The sequence below is a fragment of the Thermochaetoides thermophila genome (assembly GCF_000221225.1).
Source record: "Thermochaetoides thermophila DSM 1495 unplaced genomic scaffold scf7180000011806, whole genome shotgun sequence".
NCBI classification, from domain to species: Eukaryota; Fungi; Ascomycota; class Sordariomycetes; order Sordariales; family Chaetomiaceae; genus Thermochaetoides; species Thermochaetoides thermophila.
Genome location: NW_006383023.1, coordinates 1198629 through 1221573, shown reverse-complemented (window position 1 = coordinate 1221573; position 22945 = coordinate 1198629). Strand labels below are relative to the sequence as shown.

General features: G+C 52.0%; 4 protein-coding genes across 4 annotated transcripts; 2 read left to right on the top strand and 2 right to left on the bottom strand.

Moving 5' to 3' along the window:
* Positions 1-1692: 1692 nt before the first annotated feature.
* On the bottom strand, positions 1693-7968 carry CTHT_0003620 (serine/threonine protein kinase-like protein; the record flags this gene model as incomplete). Its single annotated transcript, XM_006690844.1, has 2 exons — positions 1693-7392; positions 7468-7968. 2 exons carry the CDS (start codon positions 7966-7968, stop codon positions 1693-1695), a joined length of 6201 nt encoding a protein of 2066 aa, XP_006690907.1.
* Positions 7969-12120: 4152 nt separating this feature from the next.
* Positions 12121-13341, bottom strand: CTHT_0003610 (uncharacterized protein; the record flags this gene model as incomplete). The annotated part of the gene is made up of 3 exons (XM_006690843.1): positions 12121-12620; positions 12703-12809; positions 12932-13341. 3 exons carry the CDS (start codon positions 13339-13341, stop codon positions 12121-12123), a joined length of 1017 nt encoding a protein of 338 aa, XP_006690906.1.
* Positions 13342-15591: 2250 nt separating this feature from the next.
* On the top strand, positions 15592-17009 carry CTHT_0003600 (uncharacterized protein; the record flags this gene model as incomplete). Its single annotated transcript, XM_006690842.1, has 5 exons — positions 15592-15727; positions 15794-16173; positions 16246-16334; positions 16405-16860; positions 16922-17009. 5 exons carry the CDS (start codon positions 15592-15594, stop codon positions 17007-17009), a joined length of 1149 nt encoding a protein of 382 aa, XP_006690905.1.
* Positions 17010-17733: 724 nt separating this feature from the next.
* On the top strand, positions 17734-22869 carry CTHT_0003590 (eukaryotic translation initiation factor 3-like protein; the record flags this gene model as incomplete). Its single annotated transcript, XM_006690841.1, has 3 exons — positions 17734-19169; positions 19230-19511; positions 20103-22869. The coding sequence occupies 3 exons, from the start codon at positions 17734-17736 to the stop codon at positions 22867-22869; spliced, it is 4485 nt and encodes a 1494-aa protein (XP_006690904.1).
* Positions 22870-22945: the final 76 nt, after the last annotated feature.

Sequence of the window (22945 nt, the reverse complement as noted above, 5' to 3'; positions counted from 1 at the left end):
AAAAAGTAAAACAAATCGAGAGTTACCCTGCTGACCGGATCCAGCCAAATCATTTCTTCGGCAAAGAAATCAAGAGGTCAAAGTTGATTGGACCCGACCAAGACAGTTCGTGTCTTCAAAAGGTTTGTGCCGCAACCAAAGGCCTGGTTCCACAAACCAAGAAACAGCCAGGGGCTCGATTCGCGCATTTCTATTGGTCAACTTAAATCAACTGCCGAAATTTCCACAGGAACCCCCATCAGTTCCAGTTGGAGGTCTCGTGCTCTCCTGCCCTGAGCCAGGGACGTCCGATACCGTCTGGCCAAATCGGCAACCGGATCACATTGTAGAGGCGCAATCTGTGAGAACTATGTTGTGTTACCCTGTTTCCTTAGGCGGCAATGAAGCACCTAGAACATGCAAACCAAAATCTGTGGAATATTTCCATGACCGCCGCTTCCCTCAACTCCATCTTCCCGTCGTAAACAAATCCGAACTGCCCACACATAGGCTTTGCCGCATGCAAACAGCTCAGAGGATGTGGGAACGAGTCCAGAGGGACAATCTCAACAAACAGCTTGGCGTTGCATGCAGCAACCGAATATCAGCAGTGGTTACACTCGGCCACAATCGGAGATTTGCTGATTATTAACGATAGCATTCGCCAAAGCTTGCCATTAATGAACGAGGTGGTTGGGGGGCAAGCAAATCATGACCTGCTTCATCAAGAAATAGGTAGGAGCCTGATCAATGAGAAAAGATTTGCGTTCTGTGTAGCTTTCTCCGAGTGTTGATATGTTGGTAAGCATGGTGTCGGCTCGGTGAAATTTCGAATTCTCAAGTATACTCAATGATTCAGACAGGCCCGTCATCGGCGACAAATTATTGAAGAAGGGACAAGTACTTTTTAAAGCGAGAAGGAAATATTGTCCAAGTTATATACAGCAGAAGTTGATCGAACTCAGGCCACGGTCTCAAAGCCCAGATCCATAACCGACCAGGCTTATCACATGGCCAGGGGCTGGCAAAGTTCAGTGGCAGGTTTGTCTCCTTAACGAGCATAACAACTTTATGAGCCAAGTTTCAGGGAATACTTTCAATTTCATTGAGTAGGTTCAGACTTTCCTCAACATAAGGTGGCCTCAAAACCCAGACATATGTGACGTCTCATCCTGTTTTGGAAAGACGGGAGCCGAAGACCAACCAACCCTAATCACATCTTTAGATCGAAATTGAGTTTTCATCATCCAGCCGTGGACACACTATGTTTTCCATTCCTTCAATGTTTTCTAGACCTGACCTTTTGCTCCACATCAAAATAAACCCTTAAAAACCCATGCTTCCATCCAGATTCAGCCTTCATCCTAGCTACCTATCCTTATCATGCTCTTGTTATCTGCAGTCCAACGGGAGTGGGAAGACCAAACAGCCTCGATCAGTCGTAAAAAGAAACGACGAAAGCCATCTAGGCAACATCACATGGTAGTATCTTTGAGCAGACGTGCAAAAGCACAACCATCGCCAAAACCGAGTTATGTTAATGTCCATGTCCCACTAACGCCTCGCTCATTTCGCCATTCATTCATCATTCATACTAGTACCTAACTAGCTAGCATAGAAGGGGGAAACTCAAGGTCGTTGACTCAATGTCAGAGATAAAGGGCCGCATCAAAACCAACGGAGTCATAACGTTCACTGCAAAAAGACGTGCTGTCAAATCGCCCCAGGGAAAGGCGACATATCATTATCCCGGTCCACTGTCCGAACAGGCGGCCGTCTCGGTGTGGGATCGTCATCGACAAAATCTCCCTGGACTAATGTTGTCACAGCTGGCGGACGGGGAGTCACTTCTTCTTCGGCAGACACAATCTGTTCTGCCTTGCTGTGGAGGACTGGGGTTGATGCTTCAGCTGCAGGCGCAGGTAACGGAGGGCTGAGGATGATGGTAGCTGCCACGACATTCTGGCTCCGATCATCTTCTACAGTCATCGCAGTAAGAGATGGCGTGGTCAAAGCCGCAGTAGCTGGGCTTCGCTCTAGAAGCGTAGGAACCTTCACCGGTTCTCGCTCCTGTTCCTGCTGCTGTTGCTGTTGTGCCTCTTTAGGCCACGCCGTCTGCTGATCCAGAGTTTTCTCGGTCACATCCCGTGCCGCAACTGTAGCTACCTCAATCGCCGTGGCGGGCCCTACCGTGCTATCAGTGCTGTCAGGCGAACCCTTCGGGCTAGCATAGATCGCTTCATCACGAAAAGCCCCAATCTCAGCTTTATCGCCAGCTGGAGTGGGGACACTGTCATGGCTGTTAGCCCTCATCATCTCAATGGCCAGCTTCGACGACGGTAACACCGTCTTGCTGCGATACTGTGCCTGCGCCGTGCTAGCGATGCTCAGTGGAGATCCGGGAGTGCTGCAGCTACCGCTGCTGTTGCTCGGATGGCCACTTGATACCAGCACACCCAAGCCACTGGTTGTGCCGCCAAACTCTTCATCTTCGTCGTCTGCCGAGTCGACGCTTCCCTCACCCGGACGTCTCTCTATGGAATCACGCTTAGAGCGGAATTTATCTAAGGACGGATGATGTGGGCTAGAGATCTTGTTGCTTCGCAGGGGAACAGGATGCTCCATCTGAGCCGGAGCAGACTGTTGTGCGTAGAGGCGAGGATGTGACGGGAGCGACACTGTATTGTTATTGGAAGACTGGATAGACTGATCATCGGGGCCTGTAATGCCTAGTCCGTTCTCATCCCAGTCGCTTGTAGCCTTTCGGCTGATGAGCACTGGGATATCATCCGTTGCGACCGATTCCGAATCGCCATAGACACTAGAAGTGACTGAATCCTCCCGGAAGCTGCTGTTGGACTGCAACGCGTATCCGGATGAGGCCGAAGCTGTACTTGGACTGTACTCGGCACGCAGGCTTGCTTGGCGTAGGGTAGCTGTGGCAGGATGCGGCATCGCCAAGGTTGACGAGCTGGTAGTGGTCTGGGCAGAGGGAGCAGGCTTCCAGTGGCAGAGTGTGCTCAGCACCTCTGTCAGCTTGGATGAGCTAATGGGTTTCTCCACCAGAGAATCGAAGTACTGAGGTGCAGGCAGTTCCTTCAAATAAGATGTGATAGCGACCACAGGGGTATGAGTATTGGTGTTCTTAGTATCTCGTATCATGCGGGCAACATCAGAGCCAGTGAGCTGAGGGAGTTTGTATTCAAGGAAGATGATATCAAACTTGATGTCGCTCATGGCATAACGGAGAGCCTCACTGCCCGTGGCAGCTGAGATTGTGCGGCACCGCAACTTTTCAAGCAGCTTCTCCATGACCATCCGGGAGACCGGATGGTCATCACAAATGAGGACATCCAATGGTCGGAAGGTGGGGCCTTCACGGAAAGCAGAGGCATCTGCCGTCGAGATAGTCGACATTCTCCTGGAGCTCTGACGGCGTCGTTGCACCCTTAGCAAGGCAGCCTTGTCTCCTTCATTGTCCGAGGAAGACGGCGACATGTCAAAGAGCTGGCTGCGACGGTGTCGGTGATGGGCCATCAGGCTATCTGCAGCAATAGGACTACCTTCCTGGGAACCAACAGTCAAGGAGCGAGATCGGCCACCAGCAGGGCCACCCCCATGACGGGGAGTAGTAATTAGCTGGGACGGAACAGTCCTTTGAGGAGATGATGGCAGCTGGGGAGCCTGGCCACGGCCTCTGGCAGGAGAAGCTGCAGCAATGGTAGTGGCGGCCTTCTGAAGACTGGGAGGGACGCGAGCAACCTCGATAAAGGTGCCCGGCTGCAGCGAGTTCCCAGACGGCAGGGCAGTGTTGGCGTCATTGCTTGCTGTTTTACGTCTATTCTCTATCGTCGTTGGGGCATGGAACGAGACAAGAAGCGGGGATGAAGGCTGCGAAACTCTGCTAGGGGAGGAGTTGGCGTGGCTGACACTGCCAGGAGATTGCGGTCGTTGAGAAGCCTTTGCATTCGATAACGTTCGCTGAACCGGATTACTAATAACCGGGCTTCCTTCGAGGGTACCTGGTCCAGGAGACGTGAGGCTTCCTAGTCCTCCAGGGGTGATGGGCTTATTCTGTGCGGCCAGAGCTTCGGTCCGGAGTTTCTGGATTACCTCTTTGTTGGCCTTCTCGAGCACTGGCAGGTTCTTGAAAGAGAAGTTGCCAAAATCATCGGCAGCAACAGGCTCGCTCAGACGTCTGCTCTTCAAGTCCCGCACATGCGGGGGAATGTGCAATGGCATCGAGCGTTTTGGCGTTCCAATGGGTGCCCTGGCACGTGAGAGAGCATCATGGGGACGATCAATGTAGTCGGCGACAGGGGGTGTCGCTGTGGAAGATTGGTCTTCAATCTCATCTGCGAAGTTTTGCAGCGTTGCACCCCGGGAGTCGAAGTACTCGGTGTCCTCGGGATTCTCAACATTCGGAACAAACTGCGCTTCGTCCTGAAGGAGGGTGTCCCAGTTGATATCCTTGAACCAGGGGTGGCTGCGAATTTCTTCGCCACCAGACTTGAACTTCTCATCACGATTTGCTCCTAGTCGCTGCTGAGGATCCATGCATAGAAGCTTATTGATGAGATCCTTGGCCTCAGGAGAGACTTCATCCTCGTCCTCAGGAGGCCAGTGAAGCCTACGAGCCAGGATATTTTCGAAAACCTCATCCGGAGTGCTCGCATGGAAAGGAGGGATGCCGTAGAGAAATTCGTACATGATGCACCCAACAGACCACCAGTCACTGGTCTCATCCTGGGGTTCACCCTTGATGGTCTCAGGGGCCAGGTAATCCGGCGTGCCCACAAACCGGCGGTTGGTGTCCTCAGGGTCAAACAATGCCCAATTCGGTGGGGGCATGGAAGACTGCGCGGAGGTTTCTTTGCTATATTCCACGCTGTTGTGAGTAGATGGTTGGGACAACGCAACGAGGTCGGGTGAGCCAGCGGCTTCCGTTTCGCCGCCCTCTGGCGGGGACAAGACGGCCTGTGAGTTGTTGTGACTTTCATTCAAAGACAGCCCGCTAATCATGTGTGTCAGAGCCTCGCTCCCGTTGCTATCGCTGCGCTGCGCGGACACACGACGAGGTTCCTGAGAAAGGGAGCCCAAGGTAAAACATGACGGCTGACCCAAGCTCGACGGGTAACAGTCGCTCGGCGTCATAAGCGGAGTAGATCCAGGCGAATGGCTTCGGCCATGGAGGTCCATCGACGTGGATCGAGATGAGGCCATGGAAGCCGAGCGAGCAAACGGGCCGTGCTTGAGAATATCAGGGGCTGCCTCAGCACCGCTGTTGAGAGCCCGCTTTTGCCGACCGATCAAACCCATGCGCGACAGGCCAAAATCTGTTAGTTTGAGATGACCCTTGGAATCAATCAGCAGGTTGTCAGGCTTGAGATCGCGGTGTACGATGCCTCGACTGTGCAGATGCTCAACTCCCAGGACGACCTCGCCAATGTACTTCTTAACCCAGTCTTCTGGCAGACCGCCCAAGACCTTGATCAGAGACGCACAGTCGCCTCCATTCATGTATTCCATGACCAGGTAGAGGTAATCTTTGCTCGAGAAGGTCCAGTATAACTTGGCAACAAAGTCGCTCTCTCCTTGCCACATCATGATTGCTCTCTCGGCTTTGACGTTGGTAACCTGATTCTTGGCCACCATGTCAGCTTTCTTCAAGACTTTGATGGCAAAATACTCCCCAGTGGACTTCTTCTTGGACAGATAGACGCTACCAAAAGCGCCCTTGCTGATAGGCTTGATGATCTCGAAGTCTTTGATTGACGGGGCAACTGCTTTAGCCTGTGGCCCACCGACCACAGCGCTTAAACGAGGAGAAGGAGGCGGCTTGGCTGGTCCCCCTTCAAGTGGCATCATGGGAACTGCCGTTGACGATTGCCTCCGATGATGGTATGTATGGTGTGCGTTCGGCGATGTAAATTCGCTGCTTGGCAACATTGGAGAGGCTTCGGGAGAGACGACTGCAGTGTCCACACCAGGGAATGCCAGGTTCCGAGGCTTATGGATGCGTAACGGTGACGAAGGAGGATGCCCTGCTCTCGAGGGCGATTCTTGCCTGCGCGGAGACACGGCGCCAGGCAGGATCAAACTCCTGCGTTTGTGCTTCTTTTGACTTGCGTGTCTGCGCAAATCACCAAACTCGGACATGGGAGAATCTGTCCGCTGTGGGGGCTTGGTAGCAACGGAAGACAGCAGGCTGCCGTCACTGTCGCACGCATCGCTTTCCAATATCATCGAACCACGACGGGAGTGAGCTGGCCCCGTAATAGTACCCCCGACGCCACGGGTCGATCGGGGTGTTGGGCACTCTTTGGGGCTCGCAGATCGTGGAGACGGCAGCATCCTCGACAGTCTTCGCTTGTCGGGGTCTTCTTCAATGTCAGCCTTTTCAAGAGCCAGCTCCAGGGCAGAAGGGTCTTCAAAAGAGCCAGCAAAGACACCTTCCTCAATTACTGGTGGCATCTCGATGTCTTCCTCCTCCTCCTCTTCTGTCGAGTCACTCAAACGACCTGCCGCTATCTTAGCAGCCTTGCGCATGGCAGCATCGATGCAGTCTTGAACCATGTAGGCAAATTCGATGCGGATGCGCTCAGAATACTCCAAAATCCTACGGTGACGCTGGACAGCATCGACCTTGCGCTTAACAACATGCTCGGTGTCAGAACAGAGCAGTGCAAGACCCTGTTCTTGTTCCAGCGTGTTCGTTGTAGGCGTCTCCCACTGCATTACTTGAGCAATCCTGCTCTCAGATTGGGGAGATTGGGTGCGAAACTCGCCAAGAGCAGCCTGATTGGCTGAGTTATCCTTGAGTGCTGGTGTGCTGATCTCCAGAGCCGTATCGCAGAGATCGAGCAGCAGTTCAACTATTCTCGCCTGCGGTCTGCGAACTGCAAACGACCGATTTCGTGTATGCCCAAAGCCAGAAGAGCGGTCACGCGATCGAGCACCGGGGACTGGCGAGCCGCTGCCTGGAGACGAGTTCGAGGATGGGGGAGGACCGATGGGTAAACCTTTGTATTCAGCCACGGGCAAACTCGATTGCTCTCCTGTCATTGACCGGCTCTGCCGTGCTTCAAGTGCATCCAGCACCTTTACAATTGCATGACGGTGTTCCGTGAGAGCTTCTTGGGCCATCTGAACATCCATTTCGGCTCGATGTTCCTGCAAGCAGAGTTCTGTGTGCTTTTCAAACCACCATGGCGAGATTTGGCGCTCACATATTCGACAAAGAACAGGAAGGGGAGGTGGGTGTTGGGCTGGATCCTCCACACCCGTCTCGGCCAACTGGGTGAGGTAACTAGCAAGAACCTCAGCACCAGACCCCAGTGATTCCACTATCACTCTAGGGAGGTCAATTTTGATTTCGCGCGGGGCAACCCATGGTCGAATCATCCACATGGTCTCAAATCATACGGTTAGCAACGGTTGACAAAACGCAGGCGATCGACGAAACGCGAGGGGAAGACAAAAACTTACATGACTCTCTCCACCAGAGGCCCCGCTGTAAATCATAATACCTTGTGCTTCTATGTCGATAGCCACAGCTTGGGCGGGCTCTTCTGGGGGGGCCTTGGGCACGTCGACGGGCCAGAGCTTGGAGGAGGGGCCCAGATTGACCACAAACCGAATGAATTGGCTTCGTCTATCATCCTGTCTCATGCTCTCGACCACATCTGCGAAAATATTCTTGTTGTCACTCACGATGAGGTTTGCGATAGGGGTGCCAACAACAGAGTCAGGCTGAGTGCCGATGACATCCACCCACGAAGGGCTAACCCATCGGATAGTGCCATCCATGTTCAAGTCCATGATGGCATTGAGGGTCTGCTCGGCCGCTTCACGCAGTTCCTCCCTTTCTTCCCGAATATTCTCGCTGAGGGATCTTTCCATTGGACTGGCCGAAGCCGAAACCCGGAGCGAGGGGGAGGGCGGGGGGACCAGCATTCTGGGCGTGACAATGGCAGACTCGTCGTCCATTGTAGCTTCGGGGTTTGAAAGCCGATCCATTCCTTCTTCAATACTACCATATGCAGAGGCAGAAGGAGGCCGGTTCAGTATTATGGAGCATGACCGTTCGGATCTCTTCGTCGTAAAGGAATAAGACAGAAAATAGTAGCGGTATTGACGACGCTCGACTGAAAAAGAAAAAGAATTCGCACGAGAAGTTTCTCAGACCCTAGAACTCGACACTGCTGCACGGGCAGAGGGTGTTTCGAGCCCCCAAGGACCAGTTAGGGCCCCGCGGAATCGGGAGGAGGATTGGTCGACTTGAAGATGTGTAAACTGACGGCAGTTTGGGGGTCCGGTGGGAGCCAGCCAGAACAGAAGAAAAGGTTCTGGCAGAGAAGCCAGAGCTAGATCAGCGCACAAGTCTGAGACATAATGTGGCACGGTTTGACGGAGGTGTGCCGCTGTTCAGGGCCAAAAAAGAAATCGGAGACTGCGCGGTTGCCGGGAATGCGGGGCCGCTATGCACACGCGACAATAAAAGACGCGGTGGGATGCCCGACGCTGTGAATGCTCTACTCCGAGGAAGCGGAGAACCCAGATGATCGGAGGGCTACCGGCAAGATGATTTGGATTGAGCAAGCTGCCGGATGGCTCGGGTTGAGTGTTGGGCGTGGGCGGCGATGCTGCTTCTACCGGCTCTCAAAGTCGAGGCTGCAGGGAGATCGTTCACAGGACTGCAACAATTGCGCGTCCGGTCAATCAGTGGAAGCACGGGACGGTGTCTCCGGCCCCTGGGCAAAGGATTGCCTGGTGGTGGTCTGTTGTTGTCGCTGAACTGGCCTCACTTGGTTATGTTGGTGCAGGCGGGAAAGACTGAGGTGGTGAAAAGTGGGGATCTCTGTTCGGGAGACAGGCCCGAGCCAAGACAAACCAACGATGATATCCCAAAGCAGTGGGCACCAACAGTGTGGTCCGTTTCAGGCGGCGAATTGGGGGGTGTTGTTTGCTGTTCGTTGATTATTAGGTGGCGTCGGTGTCAGCTTTTTGGCACTAGTATTCTTTTAGAATTGTGTTGTGATGAATTCTGACAAAACAGAGGCAATGCGATGCAATGCAATCAGCGATAATAATCGGCTGTGCTTTCCCGTCAACTGCTCGAAGAACAGAGCGCCAGAGAATGGCCGTGACTGGGTAGCGCAAGGTTGGATCAGGTTCCAATCGTTGGATTTCAAGTGTGCGGTACGGCCAAAAAGGCGCTATGGTGTGCTCACCACACTGTGTACGCACTGTCCCAAGGCAGCTCGGCCTGGCTTTTCCATTGTACTCGCGTTGTGAGGTACCCTTAGAAGCGGGGAAGCCCCACACGCTGACCAATCAGATTCCCACAACTTGAACATTCTGTGCTGGGATGCTTCTGGAGTTGCTCCAGGCCCAAGCCGTCGCTGCTGTTCCACAGCTTTCGGCTGCTTGTCTTCAAACGTCAGTCAATGTCAAGTTTTTTGTATGGAAGTTTGGCATCCGTATCAACGCTGTTATTCAAACAAAGCTAGTCAATTTCTGGTTACCTCCCTTACATTTAACCTTACCCATCCCTACCCAGGTAGGTGTATGCTATCGTGAAGCTTACTATGAGACTGAGACGCATTGTGCCTTGATTTAGCTCTGAAGGAAGCCCGCAAGGAATAGGAATAGTCTGGTTACGTTGCCCAGTCAGGCGTATGCCTGTATCAAAGGCAATACATTTACAAGGTGTCTCCAACGAGACCCATTCCAGATTCCAGTGTGCAGCCACTTGGGGGGTTTGAAGAGCCAAGTTCCTCACACCGATTTAAAGGATGGAGCGTAAGAAACGGAATGACAGAATGCCCCGCCCACCATCACTCTGGTCAATAATCCAAAGCTAGTCCATACAAGCTACTTTTGGTCGAGGATGGCCGCAAAAAATAAAATAAAATAAGATACATGATTAAATAAATTAAATAAATAAAAAGCACACTCCTAGCCTGCTCAAGCTCCCAGAAACACATCGACCCAGCCACTGTGCCGTGTCAGCTGACGGACTGCCTATTTTCGCTGAGTCGCTGCTCAACATGCCAGTCAAAGAGTTCCAACGTGACCTCACCTTTTTGCCAGCGTCCCAGGTCAAACCGAAAGACGGCTGCTCCCACTGCGAACTGCTGCATCCAGGAGCTATTGCTGCATCAAGCTATTCGTCCATTCGTTGACTGATTTCTTTTCTGCATGCTTTCCAGTCGCACCAGAGGCTTGATAACACCGCCAATAGTGGGCGCCGTGCGCGCGGCAGCGTTAATTGGCTGAGTACCTTAATTAAGTTCATCTTACTCTTCTTGCTTCTGGCAGTGCGTTCTTACCCACCTCTTCTGCAGCTCGTCGATCATCCCCATTTCTCCTCCAAGGTATCTTGCTGGCATCCTGGCCATGCATCTGTAGTTCTGTGGTCTTGCCCTTCAGTTGCTATTGGATCTTAGATCAATTCTTGTTCTTGCTTTCGCTCTCCCATCTTCTACACTAGGGTGATCTCCAAGACCCTGACTCGTACTGTGCCAACCAGTGACTTCAGACTGTAAGGCAAGATCGGTTCTATGATGACGCTCTAGTCGTCACAACCTGAAGTGATGAGAATGATTCGAGCAGGTCTGGATCTTGGTGGGTCACCCGTGCTCTCAGCTTGAACACCAATAGAGAGGGCTACCTGGTTGATCCTTGCGTTGCTTCACTTAACCATGCCATCTCTTAAGAGCTTTGGGGCATGATTGACATGGGAAGTTTTCGTAAGTTGTTATATTCAAGTCTTAGAGCTCTGGTAACAACCGAGAGACTCCTATGTCACAAATCCTAGTTGAGCATGCTCCTCACATCAACTCCTCTCTGAGCTTATGACCAAGGTAATAAGAATTACTGGGTGTAAGAAAAACACAGGAACAGTGCTCCCTACCTGTTCTTTCGTTCCTTGGTAACAGAAAGCCACAGGACACTACCTTAGGTAGCATTCAGCTGCAGGAATACGACCCTTCGATATGTTACTGCTCCTGGCACACAGTTCTCGAGTAGTGGAAATCGTGACGGTTGACATAGCAACTGGGCAGTCCAAACCCGCCATGTAACACCGCAGCGGTTCCGTTGAGGCTATTTGGCTGATATTTCAGCCACAGATGACTTGCCTACTAGGAAGCCCGAGATATGCAATACAACATTGATATCAGGTTACCGGCCTTGACTGCCAACGGTCAGCACACGTTGTCAACCCACTCAACCCACTCGAGTTTTGTCCGGGAGGGGTACCTGCGTCCCTAAGAGGTCCAGACTCGCTGCTGTCTCTTCAATCAGGAGACTACAATGCCGTACTGGATGATAAAATCTTCGATTCAACTTGTTCTCACCAGATCATGGAAAGACACAATTGACACTCATGCCGCCTTATCTTATACATTATTGAGAGGCGACGGATGTCGCGCTTTATGCCCGGGCTTGCCTGCATCAAGGAACCAGTGTTCTTAGCTTAGGTAACTCAACGCTGTGGTCGAAGAGTAAGTTAGAAGATAACATGATTACTTCACTGGCAGCCAACTATATGTAAGGTATGCACTGCATTGAACTACCGGAACGTTCAAGATACAAATCAAGTTGAGATAGACCCAACTTTTCAACGCTGGTTTCTATCTTGCAGCTACATCGAGGAGTGAAAACAGCGAGTGCACTACCCTCCATGATCGAACCTCTCTATCCAGCCAGTTTTGACCTTGCATGGACACTGAACTCTTCTTCATTCCTCCTCAATGCTGTGTCACATTGGCACCGTTTCCGACTGGTTATACAGACGTTGTTACTTGTTTTTACATATAGGCTACCGGACTGGAAGACTCAAAGTCAGACCAGAATTAGTGTCCCGTCTCACCGGCTGCCTTCCCTCGCCGCCACGGCAACGGTCATGTACAAAAGCCACCTCGTGCTTGTTCCGTGTTAGGCCCAGTAGTAATGTTGTCATCACTTCCATATGTCTTGGTCAATAGCATCGCATATGGCCTGGGAGCACGCCTATGACACTGACCAACCCTGTTGGGGCAGTGTACACTCAAGCCTTATCCACTATCATTACGCTTTTAACTTCGCCCTGGGCGGCAAGCAAAACATCAAGGCCTAATATAGCCTCAATCGCAGTCAGTTACACTGCTTTCCAAGCTCCTCCGACGGACATGGGGCTGAACCGGCCATATCAGCCGCCCTCTGCCCCTCAACAGCCCACTGAATCCTCTTCTTTTCCAGCCACTCCCCCTTTTCGAGCCATCTTCTTTCTAACCATTTGGCTAATCCTGCCTCATCACGGGGAAGTTCCTCGATAGGATACCGCCGACTATGCACATGAAAGCGGTATCCGCCTCCGCCTCGTTCTTCGGGCTCGCTGAGATGCGGACCAGAGAGCGCGTGCCAAAAATTAGGCGCGACAAGCCAGTCCCGACCGCGCTGGTATGCGACGGTAAGATCGTAAACTGCTTTGATGTGGGCCGCTTCGCGCAAGCGCTGTACCACTGTGGTAAACCCTTTGGTTCTGGGATACAGCAGGTGTTTCGGCTGAGGCTTTCCGTGGCGCTCGCACCATTGCATTGACTTAAGTCGCTTTTCAGGAACGAGGCGTGTGGCCTCGGCAAATATGACAAGCCCTGGAGGTCGGTCCATTGATAAGTCCCTAGATGCTCTACAGTGGCGAGAGTGATGGACTGGAAAAGCCAAAGATGGACTTACAGATTGGCCATTTTCCTTTTACGATGTTGTCAAGGAAGCACTTGACCACAAGTCGGTCTGCTTCCCAACGCCTACTGACCATGGGCATTCCCATGGCTACCAGCCCCCTACATGTATGATAATGTTAGTGGGCTCACAGTTCTGACTAGATGTCTCATATTGAGAGCAATTGATACGATACAAAAACCCCAACAACCCCTCCTTGCCAACGAGAGTACCAGACACTTACCAACCAAGGATTGGAACTGCTTGCAACTCTTTCTTCGCAAACCACCTTGTCCTTCCCAACATACTGGCCTTTTTTGCAAGTGCCTGGATGAGAAAGTAATCGGCCCAAGCGATATGATTTGCTATGACAATTGCGCTCTCTCCAGGGGGAAGGTCATCTCCCGAAAACGTAATAGTTGCACCATTGTGCTTTTCGAACAGGTACTGTAGCCAGTTCCAGACAGGGAGGATGAACTTTGATGAGAGTTCATAGCACTTGTTAGGATAGAGCACCTTCAGTGGATGAAGAGCGGTAAGGATGATGGTCGTGACCATCAAAAGGAGGAGCGTTGGCTGGAGGTTGATCAACCCGCGAAGGTGAGTTCGTAGCAAAACCCGGAGGAGTTGTTTTATCCTGGCTGCCCCATCCATTGGCAAAAGCCAGTGAATGTGATGTGATGTTGAGTGTGCTGCCATAGCAAGGTTCCGGACCCCAACGGTGTGGACCAAACAAGTCCCGGAGCCGTGGTGCCGGGGAAGTGGGGATAGGATCCGGTCTTGGCGACAAATGGTCGGAGAGAGGTGATCGGAGCTTGGCGGGCGTGTCGTACCAACAAGCCCAGTTGTCCAAGGGCCTGCGCAAGGTCTGAAGAATGTCACAATGTTATGGACTACCGGGCTTCCTAAACTACGAGTCAGTGATGGGCCAAAGACTCCTCAAGGACAGGTAGAAAGTAGCAGAAGTGCACACCCCGTATCTGAGCGGCAAACCAGACAACTTTGGACACATCCAAAAACAGCAACCGGGCGGTGATCGAAGGAATGATAACTTGAAGCAGCTTGATGTTGATGACAATATGTTGCCCGCTGCTGAAGAACCGGCTTTCAAGCTGGCGCCGCCGGCAGAAGAGAACACACAGGCAGCATAGAACGGAGGAATCAGTATGAAGCCATATAAAACAACAAAGTGAAAAGCCTCACTGACTCGGTGGACTTTCAACCTTAACTTATGGAGAGATTGTACTCAGAAGTTCGAGTGCCGGAGGTTTTCCCTTGAAACGGTGACCTCGACCGAGGGGCCGAGCTGCGGGGAAAAGTCCAGGTACCAGTCACATGCGGAGCCGTTGCTGTAACCTGAAGTGGATAACAAGGATTCAATAACTGTAAAACAGATTGCATGATGGATATTCTTGGTCCCTTTGTCCGTAAGGTAGGTATTTCTCTGGTCTGAATGTCCCTCTTGCCTGAGAGAGCAAACGTAAAATGTTGATTTCAGCGCAGTTCAACACAGAAGGTATGCCGGAACTGGGTTGAGCCATCCTCAGTTGGAAAGCCGCAATGCCTCGGCAAGAATCTAACCGACCAAAAAGAAAGCCCAGCTCGAATACTGGGCCAAGAAAGGGCACAAAAAAACCACCTAGGTACCTACCTGATCGCTTGTTGAACTGCGCAGGTATTAACCACAATTACCACAGCACCATACCCATATCAAAATAGTACTTTCATATATCTCATTTTGACGATGCAGCATTGAGGCAAAGACAGACACTAGGACATCACAGAGCTCAGAATGCTTAGGGTTAAGAGGCGTTGCTGTCCCGTGCGGTGCTCGAAAGCTTGGCCACTCAGTCCTGGCTCTCAGAAACCAGTGTGGAGAATCGACTACACAGTATAAGAGCATCCGAGCTGTTACAGATCCATACAGTGCAGAAGAGTGAATGGACAGGATACAAACAACACTATGCACTTTTGTGATATGAACAAAGTCTATATGAAGATCTTATCCAAGCTGGTACATGAAATCCCACTTCACGATAGCATGGAATATTCAGCTCTCACAGGATGCAGGAGTTGAAAACTGTTCACACAGCAGTGGAACCTGAGACGTCAAGATAAGATCGCTAAGCTGGCGCCAGCTGCGAGATCAGCAAGTCGTCACAGACCTGGAGCCGCGGTGGAGTTCTTCCCAAGACCAAGATCCAATTAACCTTCGGCGCTTGGTTGAGAGAGCCATCGATAGTTTAACACAGCATCGCTGATATCACAATTTTGACATGACCAAGACAAAGCCTATATCCTCGGGACAATTTGCTGTATCTCGTGGTATCGACTGCCAAGCTTGGCTGTTCTGCTGCCCTCCCCTTCACCCCTGCAGGCCATAGCCTCCGACACATCTCCGTTCGGCAACAGTTTCATCATCATCCTTAAGCTCCTACACTTCAATGCTAAGCACCACGCCCAGTCTCTCGTCAAGCCCATACCCTTTGTAGTATAAACTAGGCTGTTAACTATCCTGTCTCACTGCGAGCACCCTATCGTTGTTATTGCAATCTGTTGAGTACCATTGTCGCATTCCCATTGTTGCATCGGGTGAGTGCTCTGCCATGAATGATCGCTTCCGCTCCCTTTCGTCCCGCTGTTTGATCCCAGCGTGCATGTTGATTGCTAGGAAGCTTGAAAAGGGATAGAATCCCAATGTTAGCCCTTTCCACCTTTCTATTTAAAATTGGACTTTATCAAGAGTCTTGTCAAACTGGGACAAACATCATTGATACTGGATCAAGCACTGTTACCAAAATGACTGCTGACATCGGTTGTATAGCTGCGGCTTTCCCCTCACAGCCAACCTGTTCGTCCCCACAGCGCAAGCCATCCCTTTCATCTCTATACGATTCAAGAACAATGGCATCTGCATCTCCTCAAAACTCGTTACCACAGCCCAGCTATAGTACCGGGACTTCCGGCCAGGATACCGACCCTTTATCTGTATTTAACTTGAGTATTCTTAAGACTCTCGCAGAGAAGAGGGCCACAAGAGGTATGTGATTGTTATCAATCGGGATGGCTAGATAAAGAGCATCTCAAAAGCTGACGTGAGTCGCAGATGGAAATCCACCTAAGAGGCGTGGTCCTAAGCCAGGCAGCAAACCTGCCTTAACTCGACGTCAAGAGCTTAACCGGCAAGCTCAAAGGACACATCGGGAGCGAAAAGAAGCCTACATCAAGGCACTCGAGGATGAGGTGCTCCGCTTAAGGGAAATTTTTAGCAACATCGCCCGTGAAAAAGAGCGGTTAGTCGAAGAGAACCGTCGCCTGAAGACGCTACTTGCCCAAGTCGGTATCAACTATGGAAGGCCCGTGACAGAAGACTTGATGAGCCAACAAAGCACCAGCTGCATGTCCAGTTCTAGTATAGCCGGGAGCTACGGCCCAGGATCCAGCAACTCAACTGCGTTTACCCCTCCGCCGCTGTCTGCGTGCACGGTAAGCCATCGCTGCTGTGGCACCTCACCACACAGCGCGATCTATCCCCCAGGACATGACCAATGCCAGCAGGGGCCCATGGAGGCGAATGCCGAAGCAATGACCCATGGTCCAAATCTAGTATTGGACTATGAGCAGATTGGCATTGATTTTGTGCTGACGTATGAGCCATCCTGTTCCTATCAAAGCCAAATGGGTGACAAGTAGTGGCTGACAAACCAATGCCTTTAGCCTCGAGAAGCCATGCATGAACCATATGCCCTGGTTGCTGGAGCGCAACTATGAAACGGGCTTGAACGAGCCTTGTGGCCATGCGCTCATGGCATCATGCCCACCTGAGCCTTTCTCCGACTTAACACCCGACATCCCTTTCGGTGACAGTTACGGCAATAGGAGTCACTCCGGCACCGGAAACAAAAGCAAGAGTAACACTGCCTGTTCGGCTGACGGCGGTACTAGTCAAGACTCAACAAGTGCGGTTGGGAACCATGGTCAGCGAACTTGGGAACTGAGTAAAGCCGACTTGACCACGCTCCTGGACTTGAGCAAGAAGCTGGATCTAGACGGAGAGATCACGCCGGTCATGGCATGGGGCATGATCCTGGGGCATCCAAGGTTTTCTGAGTTGAGGGAGGAGGACTTTGTCAGGCTCACAGAAGAGCTCAAGGGGAAGGTTCGGTGTTATGGGTATGTTGTTTGTCTTTGTTACATTTGTGTGTATTGGGTGGGTGCGCTAACTGTTAGGCAGCTTTGGCGCTGTCATGGAAGAGTTCGAAGTCCGAGATGCGCTGGAGAGCATCTTTGCGACAAAGATGGAACTGGGGGTGGCATATTGATTGAAGGAAGCGTTCGACACACGATGTATGAAGGCTATCAATACCATTCATTTCACCAGTTTCCCGTGGAATACATGGAACCTGAGCTGCTACTCTCGCGCATCTGGTAATATGAAGTTGAGAAGCATGGGAGGGATCTGGTCATCATTTGATCAAGCAAGGGAGGTTCTTGGCATACACAGTACAGAGCAAGATATGGAGTACGGAATTACCGTTGGACATTCGCACTGTTTAGGTGATGAACTGGCGAGGATAGTGGTAGAATTCCAACCAAGAATTCTATGTGATCTGGTCTTTCGTGAATGCCGAATTGCATGATTCTTTGGTTGGTAAATTCTGAACTGCAAATAAAGTGATTCAGTTAGTTGGCTGAAAAGTATGAATCATTCACCACAGACACTGTGTGCTCCAGGATTCTTTGGGGCTGGCCACTCATGTCCATATGTGACGGTAATTTTACAGCTCATTACACCAGTTGCCCCACTATCCACTCTCCCCACACCACACACACCCCCCACCAAACAATTTCGACCCTTTGGCAAAAAAGGCGAGGGCGTTGCCAGGCAGACGGCTGCTTGTTCAGCGATCGGTTCAGAACCATCTGACTACGTGTTGATTAGTCGGTACCCCAACCCTCGCCCGGCCGATTATTGCAGTATAGTTTATATCTCCAACTTAGTAGCTAACTTCTGACCGAGCAGCCTACCGTCTTTCCCTTGACAAGATGGCAATCCCCCCTCCCGGCGCCTCGGCCCTGGTCGACCTGATCAACTCTCTACCCGATCCCGATGATACTTGGGGACCCCCAATCACCAATGAGACCACCCTCAATGGCGTCCCATATGCCCCTTACTCCAAGGGCGACAAGCTAGGCCGTATGGCCGACTGGACTGAGGCTAAGGAGGGCAGGGACGGCCGCAGCCGGCAGCAGTACAAGAGTTACCGTGACCAGCAGGTCTACGGCGCTGGCTCTGCCTCGCTCTTTGCTGCCCCTGTCGCCGAAGACGAGGCCTCATTCTCCGTCGTCTCAAATGTTCGCGACACCGGCAAGTCGCGCTTTGGCCGCGGCGCTGTCTTCACCCGGACTCGTACCCAGCGCACCGGTGCCGCCAGGCCCGGTCGTCAGGCCCTTGGACGGTCGGGTCGGACCGGCGGTTACGGTGCCTACGATGGTCGGGGTGGTAGCCGCTCCTCCGGAGCGCGCGGCCGTCGCTTCGGCTGGAAGGACTACGACAAGCCAGCCCGCGCTCGCGATGCTTCGATCAACATCAAGCCTGACTGGAAGCTGGTTGAGGAGATTGACTTCAACCGTCTCACCAAGCTGAATCTGGAGGCTGATGAGGGCGAGGACCTCGACAGCTATGGCTTCCTCTACTACTACGACCGCTCCTACGACAAGCCTCCCGTCAAGAACGCCGAGCGTAAGCTGGAGGTCATCGACCGTGCCGTGTACAATGTCACTACCTCTTCCGATCCCGTCATCCAGGAGCTGGCCGAGAAGGACGAGGGCACCATCTTTGCCACGGACAGCATCCTCTCCATGCTCATGTGCGCTCCGCGGTCTGTCTACCCGTGGGATATTGTTCTTGTTAAGCAGGGCAACAAGGTTTTCCTTGACAAGCGTGATAATGCCGCGCTTGACATGGTTACTGTCAACGAGAATGCTGCTGACGCCCCGATTGAGGGCGACAACTCACGCGATGGCATCAACCAGCCTAGCGCGTTGGCCGAGGAGGCCACCTACATCAACCACAACTTCGCCAACCAGGTTGTCGTTGAGAGCCAGAAAGTGAACATGGCGCACGAGAACCCCTTCTACAGCGCATCCGAGGAGACTGAACCGCCGGCGTCCAAGGCCTACAAGTACCGCCGCTTCGACCTGTCGACGAGCGAGGAGGACCCCGTGTTCATCGTTGTCCGCACTGAGCTCGATGCTGTCCAGAAGAACCCCACCACTGGTGAGGACCAGTTCATCACGGTCCATGCGCTCAACGAGTTCGACAGCAAGGCTCCCGGCGCTGGCGGCGCCCTGGACTGGCGGACGAAGCTCGTCTCTCAGCGCGGTGCTGTCGTTGCTACCGAGATGAAGAACAACAGCTGCAAGCTGGCTCGCTGGACCGTGCAGAGTATTCTAGCTAATGCCGATACCATGAAGATTGGGTACGTTTGGTGCCCTCCCTCTTTCCCCCTTGCCTATATGACAGGCTAACCAGAGTGCAGTTTCGTGTCACGCGCTTCGCCCAAGGTCAATGACAAACACGTCATCCTGGGCGTCATCGGCTGGAAGCCCAAGGACTTTGCTTCTCAGATGAACTTGAAACTGTCCAACGGCTGGGGTATCGTGCGCACCATTGCTGACATGGTCCTGCAGCGCGACGATGGCAAGTATGTGCTCGTCAAGGACCCCAACAAGAGCATTCTCCGCCTGTACGAGGTTCCCCCTGGTGGTCTAGACGAGGAGGAGGAGGGTGCCGAGGACGACGAGAACGAAAATGCGGAGGAGTAATTTGTTACTGGTTTACGATCGGCTTCTTGGGAATACTAGTGGTCTTGTGACTGGAGGTATCAAAAATGAAATGGGATTGTGATTGCAGTCGAGTTTCCCAAACTGAGAGTTGCATGTCCTGTGCCTTTTGTTCGCTCTTTGTCCTCCACGCTTCAGTCTTGCTTTTGTTTAAGACACCTAGACGCCTAAGTGAGTGCGAGTCTATTGTATAAGTGGTAAGGTTTAAGCTGGTTCACTAGGTAAAGAAGAAAAAGATCGGCCAAAATCCCGGGCTGATAAGTGTTTTGATTAGATGCACGTGACAACGCGAGATCGCGTCCGCGTCAAGGCTTTGCTAAACACCCCACCTCTTTCACTCCCAATCATGTTTTATTGGACTGGCACTGTTTTGTCTTTGCATTCCCATCTTCTGCAATTGATCATCTCAGCACATCCTATTACAGCCTGCCAATCCTCCTAGAGCCCTTTTGGAGTATCAGATACCATATCCTGAGCGACTCCCATTCAACTCTACCCCTCCACGGCATAATTACAGGAAAAAACGGAATGGCGAAGTCAAAACTGACCCAGACCCGTCTTGTAACAAGATCCTCCTCAACGTCATCCTCATCCGCAACGCCACATAAAACCAAGACTGGGCCGAATAAAACGCCGCAAAAACGGCAAATACGACTTACCCAAGCCTTTTCTTCGTTGACTTCCTCGGGAAAGTCGACAGCAACGACAAAGCCAAAGCAGGTGCTCCTTGGAAAGGAGAAGCCCAACCACAGTATCCTGAATTTCTTCCAGAAGGCACCGCGGCCTGAAGATGAGGAGCTTTTTGTCGGCAAAGGAAATGACTGTACATTATTAGAAGATGAGGAGGATGAGGAACCGCAGACAGGGGCTGCATACCTCGATGTCGGAGTGCGAGACAATGGTGAAGGCCATGAAGAGGACATATATGGGGCAACTCCTCCCCAGCAAATTTCCCATGCTGATGAAGGGGAAACGGAGAGGTTTAACGAAGCAGGGGGGCCTGTGAAGCGGAGGAGGCTCAATTCCGAGGATGGTAATCTCCTTGAGTCTCGGACTGAGGCTCAGTCAGCGCATGAGAAAGCGAGAGACAAGGAAAGTCTGATCAAAAAGAAGATGAAAAGGCCAGGAATGCCGTTCCTTGAAGATTCATCTTCTGAGGACGAAGATGAGAAGCAAAATTCAAACTTAAGGGTGAGATCGCACGAATCTAGTTTTACGGTCGGCGAGTGTATATCCATTAAGGATCTAGGACCAGGTGAACTTACCAATGGCACCAGACTTGACAGGGAGGTGCCATTTGTATGGCATGAAACCCCGATGGACGAAAAGCTCGGCAATAATGAAGGCTACGATGACATACCCGACCGAGCTGAAGGATGCCTAGCAAATCCTGACAGTGACGCCTATATGAATGAGGAATTTACTGGCGAGGAACTTGAAGCAATGCGCTACATGGAAGAACAAGCACGATTTGAAATGGAAGAGGATAGAGAAGATAGTGGCATCGATGAAAACGACGCCATGGAGGAGTGTTGTCCTGTCTGCAACGGCAGTCTTGCCGGTGCCAGCGTGGACGAGGCTACAGCACATGTCAACTCATGTCTTGATGGAAACCCAACCCCATTACCACAACCTAAGTCCGGTGTCGCCATTGATGGAATCAATATAGGAAGTCGGTCTGTCAAAGCGGCAATTCCTCGCCAAGGACAACCGAATCCTATCATTCTTGATGACAACATTGTTGGGGGAAGGTCGTCGTCGTCCAGTTCAGCATTTGCCAAGCTCATGTCTAGCCATGCCGAAGACCGTGCCTGGGCCACAGCCGCTGCGGCCGAGCATGCCTCACGCGGCTTGCCCGCGTACAAACGGACATGTCCATTTTACAAGATCATGCCGGGCTTCTCAATCTGCGTGGACGCCTTCCGATATGGTGCTGTAAAGGGGTGCAAGGCATACTTCCTCAGCCACTTCCACAGCGATCATTATATGGGATTGACGGCCAATTGGACGCATGGTCCGATCTATTGCAGCAAAGTAACTGGATCGCTGGTGAAGTCTCAACTGCGAACGGCGGCAAAATATGTCGTTGAACTGGAGTTTAACACGACTGTGGCCGTGCCCGATACCGATGGCGTCACTGTCACCATGATCCCCGCAAATCATTGTCCTGGAAGTTCAATGTTTCTTTTTGAGAAAATCCTTAGCGGCGGAAGAGTACAGAGAATACTCCATTGTGGCGATTTTCGAGCATGTCCTGCTCACGTCGAGCATCCACTGTTGAAGCCCGAGACCGTTGATGCCATCTCAAGCCGCACAAAACAGCAGAAAATCGATGTCTGCTATCTCGATACCACTTATTTGAACCCACGTTACTCCTTTCCCCCACAAAGTGACGTGATACGGGCATGCGCAGAGTTATGTGCCATGCTCAACAAGAGCATCACGGCCAACGACAACTCTGTATGGGATGGGCTTCTATGTCGAGGGAAAGTGGGCCATCAACCAGGTATAGAATCCGTCAGCAAGTTTCTCACTGTCAGTTCATCGTTCTCTTCCTCGTCCAGCAACCAAAAATCAGGCTCACCTTCCACAAATGCCCTTACCTTCCTTGGTCAGCCTCGCAACCGCCTCCTAGTCGTTTGCGGCACATACTCAATCGGCAAGGAACGCATATGTGTAGGCATCGCACAGGCCCTCCAGACCAAGATTTACGCAGCGCCAGCCAAGCTGCGCATGTGTCGCCAACTAGACGACCCTGAGTTGACCGCCCTCCTGACCTCCGACCCACGCGAAGCCCAAGTGCACATGCACGCGCTGATGGACATAAATGCCGACACACTAGCACAGTACCTCCAGGGCTTCAAGGGACACTTCAGCAAGATCGTGGGGTTCCGGCCGTCTGGCTGGAATTTTCGACCCTCTGTCTCAAAGTCTGCACCCAAGAACCTCGCCAACCTACCTCCCAACTCTCTGCCCACAACGCAACTTCTCCACAGCCCACAGTGGCGTCCGCAGATTACGGCTCGAGATCTGGTGCCCCAGCGGGGCGGGAATGCGACTGAGGCGATGTGCTTTGCAGTGCCATACAGCGAGCACAGCAGCTTCCGGGAGCTGGCGTTGTTCTTAATGGCACTGCAGATCGAGAAGGTTGTTCCGACGGTTAATGTGGGCAATGAGACGAGCAGGAAGAGGATGAGAGGGTGGATTGATAGGTGGATTGCTGAGAGAAAGAGGGGTGGGTTAGTGCGGGTCTTGCATGAGAGGAATGGCAATGGGGAAGACAAGGAGAGATTGTGGGATGGAAAGGATGGGAAAGGAGGAGCTGTTTACTGGTAAAATGACTCAAACGCGAGCCTTGAGCCGACATTTTTTATGTATATAGTATGGATCCCCTTAAACTTATAAGGGTGAT